Below are 12,681 nucleotides of genomic sequence, written 5' to 3'. Positions count from 1 at the left end.
ACTACTACTCACTGAACACAGTTTTCCAGCCATCAGTGGATTGTCACACACTATGCATTTATTCTCACTGGCTGGTGAAACAAGATTTGATGCCAATATTATTAATATTCCTGCAAACATGATGGTTATAGGCAGGGCAATACTTTCTGTCTAATACAAGTAACAATTCTAGCTATAGTCCATTCCATCTAGGTCAATGCAGCTAGGTATTAAACCAACATCATTGCACCAATATATACACAGTATGATACAATAAAATAATGCAAAATATTACACCTATTGTCAGTATTTACCAGATACTTTCATTTCCTCTCTCTCTTCAGGGTTTATGGTTTCCATAGCCTGACTAACAGCACACTCCAGGGTCTGTGAAGAGTCCTAAAATGTAAGAAAATACCAATTTATAACCAGAAAAATAAAATGAAGATACATTACCTATGTTTTTTGCAGGAGCTGGGCTTCAAAGTGGTTTTAAATCCTTACATATACCCAGTGAAGAAATTAGCCTCAGGTGATACACGAAGATGAAACAAAGGCTCAAACATAAGTTGTACCTATTTATCTGTAGCCATCTGCCCTGTACAGCTGATCACATGACCGAGCCAACATCTTCGGCTCTTTCCATTGATCGGTGATCCGCTGTGTCCGAGGGACACAGCGCACCACCGATCACCGTGTTGCCGCGCTCCCAGAGCCGCGCATGTGCAGTTACAATGGGAGGACGTCATATGACGTCCTCCCAGAACGAGAGAACCGCCTTGCTGTATAAGCAGTATTTCATATACTGCAGGTAGATAATTTACATTCCTACAAAAAGTACAACTAGATTTTCTCCTGCTCTAAGCACCAACATTAAAAACAAAAATAAGGCACAACTCTGCCCATATTGTTTTCATCAATCCCCCATATTTATAAGATTGATAGTCCACATAAATGCAGCTCTGCAAAATCTGGGGCTGCTCCCCACTGCACATACACCCCATTTATACTTGCTAATAGGGCAAGATAGCACATTCTCGCGGCTGGAATCCCAGGCGTGTGTGAACAGCTGCGGCCTCTCATCCCATACCAAGCAATGACAGACTGATGGGAGGTGCAGTTGTCTGCCCAATGAGAGGTCCAGCTGCTATGAACAGATAATGCCCCTGGAAGTAGACAGATTGTGTCCAGTATTGATCATCTGTACCTAGCTGCAGGATGTGCAGATACATGCAAACAGCTGTGGCTCCAGTCAGCCTGTCATTGCTTTGTACAGGCTGAGGGGCCACACCTGTAGGCACACACACTTGTGATCCCAGCAGCAGGTATCTACAGATTCTTGTCGTAGGTATGCAATTTAGGATGAACTAAAGATATCTGTAGATGGAAGAAAGCTCTGCCTGCTTTTGTATTCTTACAGTCGGCTTTTTTTTTTTAAGGCTGCGGGCAGAAAAGTGCCAACAGAGCCACCCACTGATCAAATTTTTGCCTGTTCATCAGGTTCTCTTACACTGTGGTAAGCTTCAGGAGTTCTCCTCACTACTGCTGTCTGACACATCCCTTTAGGTGAGGGCTAGAGTCCTCCACTCAGAAAAGCTAATACTCATCAAGTGTAAGGATCTGGCTTTGAATACTTGGGGCATGTTGTACAAATAAATATCAAGACTACCATTAAAAAGTACAAGCTTTTATACAAGGGTTCAGTTCGGTGGTAATTAAGTTTCTCAATTTTAATAAATTATGTTTCCCTCCACTGAAGCCCAACAATGCATCACACACAACTGACAAACGTTTTTGGGATAGGGAGGGGAGTCAAACTCAACCAGGGAGAAGTCACTGCTGAAATCCCAAAGGATACAAGAAGCCAGTTGGCCATTTGGAATGTAAATTCAAACTTTAGAAAAATAAACACTACCGATTTATCACAATCTAAATTCTTGGCAGTAATACAGAGTAGAAATGAAAACATAGCTGGTGAAAAGGAAAAAAAAAACTTTGACTGGGTTTCTATCCATACACAATTGCAAATACACTCAGAAGCCAGTTGAACTCATTAACTGCACTGCTGGCAACAGTACAGAGAGAACCCACTCTACTCATTGTCCACCGACATTCAAAACATACTATACAGACTGCATGTACTATGAACTCAGCCCACTGAGCTGGAACATTAAAATTCTCAGTAGTTGTCTGTCACACTGAAGACAAAATGCAGATTGTTTAAAGATAAGTTCCAGGTATGGTATTTTTTACATAATTACATTGGGCCAATGTGTACATTTGTATATTTCAAATGTTGACTCATCAGTCCAGAGCACTTGCTGCCATTTTTCTGCACCCCAGCTCCTATGTTTTTATGCACTGAATATGGAAACAAGGCTAAGCGACTCAACTATGAATGAAAACATAGTAACTGGGGTGCAGAAAAATGGCAGCAGGTGCTCTGAACTGACGAGCCAAAATGTGAAATAATAGGCTGTAGCAAAAGGCAGTTTATTGGCGAAAGGCTGGAGAGTGTTACAATAATGAGTGTCTGCAGGCAACAGTGAAGCATTGTGGAGGTTCCTTTTAAGTTTTGGGCTGCATGTCTGCAAATGGAGTTGAACATTTTGTCAGGATCAATGAGGAAAAAATAGAAAATTATATGCTGCAATATATAGATCCTCCAAAATAAATGTGCTCAAAGTCTTATTAATGGTGTGCACATTTAATTACTTCACTCATAAATCCATTGTATGTACTCTTACCCTCCACACCCATAAATAAGCCTTAGGTATATAATGTATTATTACTTTAAAAATGAATCATCATAGTGATAAAACCACTCACATTTGACATGCAACCCTTGTGCATCCCTTATATACCTGTGAAAAGTGCATCCCTTATATAATTCGAATAAACCTCCTGCGCTTAAATGGAATCCTACCCTCAAAAGCTGCTGACACTAACCTTATACCCAAATAAGTGAATGGTCAATTAAAATAAACAGTGTAGCGGTAATAACACTAAAAAATATATATATAAAAATATTCAGTGAATCAGTGATTACAATACACAAACTAGATACACATCCCCTAAATATATATACCCGGGATGATAAACAAATGAATAAATAACAAGAGTCATGCGTGAATTCCCTCATGGGGAATATCCAGTGCATAGGGTGACAAATACAATCTTAATTCAATATTGTGAAAAAACATACTAGTGCACAAAATTGGTGGACAAATAATCAATTCCAAAGTCCAAAAAATATAATAATGATAATGCGATGCTTTGTGGTGGTCCTCCCACTTCACTCTTCATGCAAAAATAATGTGCAGTGTGCGTGATTCACACATGCCAATCCTTTAACAGCCAAAATGCCCCCTCACCTCCTTACTTAGACCCCACAGGGCCAGCACGCTTTGAGGATCAAGTGATCCTGTCAGAATGGGTTCCTCTCAGGATTTCCCCTCTTGTCTCCAGCCTTTACCAGACTAGCAGCCAGCTCCTCTCATGGTCATAGTGAGACACAAGCAGAGACCCTCCATAGTGCAACCGGTTTTATTAGATCAAATTTCCGATAAAAAAATTTCTGATAAAAGTTTCTACTCACATTACCCATGACTTTTTTTCAGCTTCCTACCACATGCTATGGGTGTACTGCATGGATATTCACAACAGGGTGATCCAATATGACCCCCACGCCGGAAATGACATCACCGCGCTAACAGAAGCTCCTCCCCACGTACCGACGCGTTGCGTCACGTTCAACACGTGACTTCATTAGGGTAACGCCCATAGAGGACAGGACTTCCTTATATAGGAGAACTCGCACCAATGGTAATCAAGAGGCGGACCTCCGGCGGCCATTTTAAAGAAGCCAGTTTCCCACCATATACCTGTGAAAAGTGCATCCAATACCAATATCCAACCGGTAGTCACTCCATGCACCTTACCAGACACATGGATCTAAAAGCTATACTTTGTTGTACTTTCTTCAACAGTTCTGTTCATACAATAGTTCAGCTCCCCCATGCAAAAATATTAGAGAAATCCATAGTGTAGCAATCCCCAAAGAATCAATCTGTTTATACAAGCATTTGAAAGTGAACAGATTTTAATAAATGAATTGATTCTATGGGGATTGCTGCACTACAAATGTCTCTAATATCTTTGCATAGGGGAGCTGAACTATTGGATCCTGCTGCTATATGGTGGGAACAGAGTGGGAGGAGGAATTTGAAGAAGGGATTGATTTAGATACGCACATAAATAGTTTTGAATTTGGCAAAGTGCATGGAATGATCAGGTGAGGCACTTTGCTCGTGGTAGAATCACAGCTACTTAAATAAATAGGCACAACGTGAGTTCATAAGTGAGAAAGTGATTTGTGTTGTGGTATAACACGATTTAGTCGTACATTTCTCTTTTGGGTGCTCCTAACACTCACATTGGAGGGAGGAAGAATATTCTTGAAAAATGGATTTGATGGGAGAAGGCTGAAGAACAGAGGGTTTTTTCAGAAGGATAATTTTTGGGTGGAGGGTAAGAATACATACAATGGATTTATGAGTGAAATAATTAAATCTGAGAACCATTCATAAGACTTTGAGCACATTTATTTTGGAGTATCTACATATTGCACCATATAATTTTCTTTTTTCTGAGTGTTATTACCCTGCTGTTTGGAGTCCATCAGAGAGTCAAAAGAGCAGAAGATTTTGTGATTGGAACAGATATTGAATGGTTTTAAGAGACATTAATATATGAGCACTGGTTTAATATACTTGTATTCTATACCTGCCATGGTACAGAGGATTTCCAGCTGTGGGGACTGTTGATGAAACAATAGCTGTAGTGGGCCAATGCACAAGATTGATAGTTCTCCAAGATGTTGGAACAACCTACCTGCTGAGTTCCTTCAAAAACTGTGTGTACTTAGAAGAACTGATGCTGTTTTGAAGGAAAAAGGTAGTCACACCAAATACGGATTTAATTTTCACAGACACACACACTTACCCGAGTCTCACAGGCTTTGCTAAGGCAGTGGGAGCCATTGGCTCCTGCTGCTGTCAGTCAAATCCTGTGAAGAGAAAGCAGAAGGCAGAGCCAAGCTGTCTGTTTATGGACACAGACAGCGAGCCTCGGAATTGGGCCCGCAGGTGTGTCACGATAAAAAGCAGCTTCCTATAGTGGCGCACCGGAAAGAGGGGGAGCCTGAAGCGCCAGTAGGGGACCCAAGAAGGAGGCGGCTTAGGGAATTACCATTGCATACAGCAGGTAAGTATAACTTTTATTTTATTTTTTTTAAATAACAAACCGAGTTTACTTTAAGCTAGCCATACACTAACAGATTCCTTCACTCGCAGGAACAAGGTGGATGCACCAGCCGCTGTCAGAATACACTGACAGTCGCAGTCACGAATTGATAACAGTTTTGCAACATGTCTCTCTAACAGAATCTGATCAAATGATCAACTTCAGTCAGGCAGGGACTGCCAAACACTTCTTGAAATTCAGCCAGTCCCTGCTGAGCTGGTTGTGTATCCGTGTATGGCCAACTTTATATAGGCATTATAAGCATAGTGAATATCTGCAGGGGTGGTGAGGTACCAGAGAAAAAGGAGACCAGAGCTAAAGCCTTTGGCCAGTCTTCAGGGTTATGAGGCTATAAAACTGTTAAACAGAAACCACTACACAACTTGGATTTTTCATTCACCAGATTAAGAGTACAGGTGTAAACAATATTACCTGTAAATGTTCTGGGCTGGCCTTCGAGCTCCATTCATTCAGTGTAATCCTGATGCAATCTCCCAACTGGAAAGAAAACAACTGCTTTAGAATAAAATATTCATAAAGTATTTGTAAAAACTACGCTGCTCATTAGTCAATGTTTATTGGATACCATTGTATTAATACAGAAGGCTTATTTTCTGCTAAAATCTCTATGGTTTTACAAAGATACAGATGTTTACCCCCTTGGCGCCGGCACCTCCCGGCCCTTTAAGATTTTCAGAAGCCGTGAGGCGGGGCAGGGTTTTAGGGTCATGTGACCGCCGTGATTCGCCATCACAGCGGTCTCATGATCGGGAAAGGTCCTGATCGAAAGAGGAGATTGGGACCTTTCCGTGAGTACCAGACGTGTGCTGGGAGCACGCAGGGCGCACGCTCTCAGCACATATGTTTTTCTTAATTGCACGCAAATGTGCAGCCGCTCTGCGTCAAGGCCCAGATGCCAGGAGGTTGCACAGTTGCGTGCGGCTGGCGCCAAGAGGTTAAAGGAGTGCAAAAGACCTTAGCAGACAATTTCAGTACAAAGCTCTTCAGCTGGCTACACACTAGTAGAAGTTAGTTTGACTACTAACAATTAGAAAATAGAATGAACATTCTTAAGACAAAAAACTGTAAATTTCTGCTCATTTTCTACCATAGTGCTGAGAAAATCTTAACGATTAGTATGGAAATTTTTTTTCGAACTAATTAATTTTTAACAGCGAACGAGATTTTCACCTAGGAAAGTCCATTCCTTCCAAAATCAAGTGTTAAAGCAAACAAAATGTTGAAGTGCTTTCAAAAGGTAAACTTGCTAAGTCATCGAATGTACTGAAAATCTTCATATAAATGTTTGCACAAACGTTTATTTTAAAATCTACTAGAGTATGGCCAACTGTAGGCCTTTGTACATACAGAAGTCAGCCTGTATAGGAACTGTATCGGTCTACCGTGGGTTATTACAAAGAATCCAAAAGCTTTCAGCCAGTTTGGCACAAATTGTTGAAGACTTACTCTTGGCAGATTAACGTGGTTATAAACCCTTACATACACCCAGTGAAGCGACTAGCCTCAAGCGATACACAGATTAAACAAATCCTCCTTGTATTGGTTTATCTGCAGTCTTCTCTACAAAGTCTGGGATTTATAAGGCTTGTCTGACCCTTAAGAAAACGGGGGGGGGGGGGAGTTTGAAGAGCTGAGATTACACACTGCAGAGCCTTCACACCACACACAAGAACAGAGCGGAGACTGTCAATCACAGGCTGTGCACTGGAGATCCCTCCCTTGGGCTCAGTCACTTTTTTCTTGGTGTCAGGAAAACTTGTCAGATGTGATTCCTGCTGATAGCAGAGGATCGAAGCAGCAGACAGAAATGATACTTAGTGATCTTAACTGAGACAAGTACACACAATAGAGGGATATGATTTGTTCATATTCTATATCTGAGGTTTACAACCACTTTAAAGGCAGATCTTAATGGGAATTATGCTGTCACTTTAAACAAGCTGTTAGCAATCATCAAGAAGCTCCAACAATACTTGGTTGAAAGCCTGCTGGCAGTTTGTTTAAAGTAACAGTGTTCCCTTTCAGATCCATGTTTTACATCCTCATTATGGAAATGGACCTTGTCACTAGACCATTCATTTCAACAAGATTACTGGAAGATAATATGGGCATTTTATAAAAGTCCTGAGACTTCTCCTGGGTGCCACCATCTTGGATGTGATGTCAGTAGCCCTGGCAGACTCAGAGCTCTCACGGAGGTGACACTATATAGTATTTACCCTTAGCATCTCCCCAAGTAGCTGCATAAAAATATGCAGAGAGCTTAGGGGAGAGGCAGAGTTGCTGGGCCAACATGGTTGGAGTAATTAGATACTTTCAGAAAAGGAGAGAGCTATGATGTGCTCTGAGGTAGGGGCTGTACTAGGGAATTGACTTTCCTGGAGTAGTCAAATGTTCTAGCAAGTTCAGAGGCACACTGTATGTGAATAAAAAATAACCTCACATGATGTGGGACACGGAATCCCGTCCTCCCCCTCCACCTGTACTCTGAGGACCAAACTCAGGAGTCTTGCTCCACCCCCTGGACCTGCCCCTACCGGCAGTGCTGCCCGGTTCTGCCACTCAGGGGACAACTTTAGAGGAGTCTCACCATCATCAGGGGAGCTCGATCACTGGGCGTCCTTGTTCCCCATGGATCTTGGAACAGAGGAGGGAGCCCCAGACCAATATCTAACTTATGCAGCTACAATGAGGGACAAGGAAAAAAAAAAGGGGGGGGGGCAAGAAGTTCAGATCAGCAGCAACAATGCTGCAGCAACCCTCTCTCCCTGCAATGGGAGCGCTCAAGACACGTTCTCCTCTGGTGGAGGAAACACAAATACTGAGGCCTGTGTTTCCTACCTCCTGGAGTGTAGTCATGACCTCTCTCTCCTGTGCTGTCTTGGAGAGATGACTGCAAGTAGGCAACTCAAATACCCACATTTTCTGTGCTTTCACCAGCATTTTTAAAATTTGAACTTTACCCAAAAGGATAAGTTCCACTTTTCTGCCTCTATGCCCCCTCTTCTAACATTTGGACACTCTTTTTGGGGACCTAGCTTTGATAGATATCCTGGGGATCAGGATCTAACTGTGATCTATCTGCTAGCTGATAGTAAACATCCCTCCACACCTTCAATAGGAAAGATCTGTCAGTGCTGTCAGGGCTATGAATAGATAGAGATTTACTTTGGAGGAGATAAACTAAAACTGGTGCACACAGAACCTGGTGCAGTCAGGCATAGTAACCACCCAGCTTCTAACTTCAGCATGTTCAATTAAGCTTTGACAATAAGGCTCTGTTCAAACTTGAGCGACTCCAAAGTCGCACAATTTCCAGTGTGACTTTACACTTTGACACTCAAGTCACATCAAAAGTAGTGCAGGGACCTTTTCAATGTGGCTGCAACTTTAAGTTGCATAGATCCAAACAAGTGCCACTGAAAACATTGGGCTGCGACTTGTCATTTTGTGTCCAAAAATCACATGACAAGTGGCACAAGTGTGAATGGAGCCTAAAACTGAGAAATGTATTGGTTACTGTGCACAGCTGCACCCGGTTTTGTGTGCACCCGTTTTAGTAAATCTCCCCATTTTGTACATCCAATGGAAAGGACACAAAGGGGTTTATTTACTAAAGCTGGAGAGTCCAAAATCAGACTCACTTCTGCATAGAAACCAATCAGCTTCCAGGTTCCATTGCCAAAGCTTCATTGAACAAGCTGAGGTTAGAAGCTGATTGGTTTCTATGCAGAAGGGAGTCTGATTTTGGACTCTCCAGCTTTAATAAATAAACCCCAAAGTGAGAACCTGAGAGAGGGTGTGAGACTTCAGTGCAGGTTTTAGCTCCTCCATAAATTGGGCTTCAGCCTGGGGTGGAGCTAGAGTCAGAACAAACAAATAAGAAATATGTTTTTATTTCCCAGAAGGACACACATCTGCACTTTGTCTCCTAAATGATTCAATAAAAGGTGTTTAAGTTGTGACAGTACTTCTTTAACCTGTTTCTACCCAGTCCTGGCATCTTTTAAATGGGTTAGTATGCCTAGGGGGCAGGAAGGACTGCTTGATCATGTGACCACTGTGACTGACTGGCACAGTGGTTACATAATCAGGAGCCAATCCCACTGGCTCCCAATCATTACTGCAAATCAAATGTGGTCTTTGACCATTCAGTCATGGTGTTTGGAGTGTGCATTGGGCACATTCTCAGCACAAAAAACAGCCCATGAGTGCAGATGTATGGTGTGTTAGTGTTAAAGCCCACTTTCTTTGTCACTGCACATAAGTGTTACATGGGCAACAAGAGGTTAAAGGCCTCAAGAAAACGGTGTGAAGCTTGCAAATACTTCGTAAGAATATATCTCCACATGTATAGCCACACACGTGGAAACTTTCAAGCAAGCTTACCGACTTCCATTTGAGCTGGAACAAAATCCAGAGTGCAAACTTGAAAAAAGAGGTTTTGATCAACTGCAAGGAGATGGGATTGAAATTACCCCAATCAAACCTGGCAAAAAAACAATATTGCTTTAGACCAAACTGGTCCAGTTTTGATTTTTTCTTTAATAAGCATATTGAAGTTATTGATTTATAGCCCAGGTCAAGCAATCTAATTCAGGATAGCAATCAAACCCGTGGGTGGTAGATTCTTAGGTTTCAGGCAACCACCTTCAATCATAAGTTCAATGCTGACTTAATCAAAAGTGGTTGAAACTGCCTGAAGGTGGTACATTTATGACCACGGTTTACTGGTCAGGTGGGATAATTTTGTTCCATAGCACATAGCACTTCAAGATAAGGTGGCATGGAGTTGTCCACTGTGTACACAGCCATGCAAACTTCTACAATATGTAAGGGGAATCACAGACCTTTTATACTATGAGAAATAATCAACCTACTGTAAACAAAAAATAATATATCTTTGTATGAATGGTTTGTAATGATTTACAAATGGCGCCAGCACTTTTGATCCTCTTATCTCGTTGATGATTAAAACCAACAGACTCAGCAGCAATGACTGACAGCCAGAGAACATGTGATCTAAGCTGAATGCTTTAGTGTTTTATTGTGGTTTTTAATCCAACATAAACATGAGAGTAGGTAATGCTGACACATGTACTATGGTCCCCCATAATGACAATTTTTACAATAACTCTACTTGAAGATGCATGTCCTTGCAAGGAAGGCTGTACTATGACTGGATTGCTCCTGAGCACCCCTCTATGTTAAAGGCAATCCACACTGAGAAAAAAACTGATCAGCCAGAAAACCTGATTTCTTTTTATGACATGAGCAAAACCTTAGAGAAAGGTGTGGTTGTGGATATAGTATACTTGGATTTTGCAAAAGCGTTTGACACAGTTCCCCACACATGGCTAATGTGTAAGGTAAAGTCTACAGGGTTGGAAAAATCAGTTTGTACATGGATAGAAAACTGGCTAAGGGACCAGATTCAGAGAGTAGTGGTTAATGATTCATACTCTGATTGGTCTAGAGTCATCAGTGGTGTACCCCAAGGTTCAGTGTTGGGACCCTTACTTTTTAATATATTTATAAACTATATAGGGTCTGGGATTATAAATACCATTTCAGTCTTTGCAGATGACACCAAGCTGTGCAGTGGAATAACGTCCTTACAGGATGTCTTCAACTTACAAGCCGGCCTCAATGCACTGTTTAATTGGGCAACTATGTGGCAAATGAGGTTTAATGTTGATAAATGTAAGGTTATGCACTTGGGGGCTAAGAATATTCATGCATCATACATACTAGGGGGGGTACAACTGGGGGAATCAGTGGTGGAGAAGGATCTGGGTGTTCTGGTAGAGCAAAATCCTTTCCTGTGTTGAGAGGTATGGACTGGAGAGAGAGAGAGAGCATTTTTTTTCACAAAAAGAACATTGGGGAACTGGAGAAAGTGCAGAGAATGGCAACTAAACTGTTAAGAGGCATGGAGGAGATCAGCTATGAGGAAAGATTAGAGCAACTGAATTTATTCTCTCTTGAGAAGAGGAGATTAAGGGGGGATATGATCAACATGTATAAATACATCAGTGGTCCATATAATGAACTTGGTGTAGAGTTATTCATGAAAGCTTTGTTTTTTGTTTTTAAATAACAAAACTTGTCTATACTTACCTGCTTTGTGCAGTGATTTTGCACAGAGCTCCTGGCTCTTCCCGCTCAAGCAGTGCCCTCGGGGAAAGCTGCTTGCCCTGGAGGCAATGCTACGTGTTCATCCCCAAGCCACTGCTCTATGTGTCCATAAGACTCAGCCAATGAGGAAGAAGTGTCCCCAGACAACAGAGGCTATTGAGAACGTTGCTGAATTAGAGGGGGCTCAGGTAAGGATTGGAGGGGCTGGGGGAGCCTCTGCACACAGAAGGTTTTTTACCTTCATGCATAGAATACATTAAGGTAAAATACCTAGAGCTTTTAGAACCATTTTAAAGGTCATCAGAGAGGACAAGGGGGCACTCTTTATGTCTAGAGGAAAAGAGATTTAATCTCCAAATACGGAAAGGCTTCTTCACAGTAAGAGCAGAATAAATATCGAATAGACTCCCTCGAGAACTGGCCAGCTCAGTAGAGTGTTTTTAAAAAGGCCTAAAATGTGCATAATATAACTCGATACTAATATTTATAGGTAAAGTTGATCCAGGGAATATGCAACTGCCTCTTGGGGGCGGATCAGGAAGGAATTTTTCCCCTACTGGAGGAAAATTCGACCATGCTTTATTGGGATTTTTTTTTTGCCCATCTCTGGATAAACTGTGCGTGGACTGTGCATATAGGATTGTGTAATTTTTCCCCTTTTAATGGTTGAACTAGATGGATGTGTGTCTTTTTTTAAATGGGACTAACTATGATGCAAACATTATGGCCTCCAACATAATACTGAGTAGGTTCACCTTTTGCCGCCAAAACAGACTCCAAAATAACCTCAATATGAATGGCAGGATCGATGAATTCCCAGCAGAACCCTGCCCAATGCATCATACTGCCTCTGCTGGCTTGCCTTCTTCCCATACAGCATCTCTGGAGTCACCTCTTCCCCAGGTAAGTGTTGCACCTGCACCCACACCCAGTTACCCTTATGATGTAACAGAAAACATGATTCATCAGACCATGTCATGTCACCTTCTTCTGTTGCTCCATGATCCAGTTCTGATACTCACATGCCCATTGTGGGAAATTTTGGCTATGGACAGGGGTCAGCATGGGCATCCTGCCTGGTCTGCAGCTATACGGCCCCATATACAGCAAACTGAGACACACTGTGCATTCTGACATCTTCTATTGGAACCAGCTCTCATATTTTCAGCAAGTTGAGCTTCAGTAGCTCTTCTATTAAACTGGACTACACGGGGCACTCTTCGTTCCTCACATCACAGA

The 12,681-nt window shown here is 41.9% G+C and overlaps 1 protein-coding gene across 1 annotated transcript in view; it reads right to left on the bottom strand.

Annotated features, from left to right (window-relative positions):
* Positions 1-12,681, bottom strand: part of GCLM (glutamate-cysteine ligase modifier subunit) — a 52,477-nt gene that overhangs the window by 28,423 nt on the left and 11,373 nt on the right. The window contains exons 2-3 of the mRNA XM_089677300.1: positions 5,716-5,781; positions 294-378 (exon numbers count right to left, since the gene is read on the bottom strand). Coding sequence (XP_089533426.1) covers positions 294-378; positions 5,716-5,781 — 151 coding nt within the window. The remainder of the gene's footprint in view (positions 1-293; positions 379-5,715; positions 5,782-12,681) is intronic.

The sequence above is a fragment of the Staurois parvus genome, unplaced genomic scaffold (genome assembly GCF_062004578.1).
Source record: "Staurois parvus isolate SC_StPar_1 unplaced genomic scaffold, SC_StPar_1.0 ptg000183l, whole genome shotgun sequence".
NCBI classification, from domain to species: domain Eukaryota; kingdom Metazoa; phylum Chordata; class Amphibia; order Anura; family Ranidae; genus Staurois; species Staurois parvus.
This window is presented reverse-complemented; position numbering and strand designations above follow the sequence as displayed.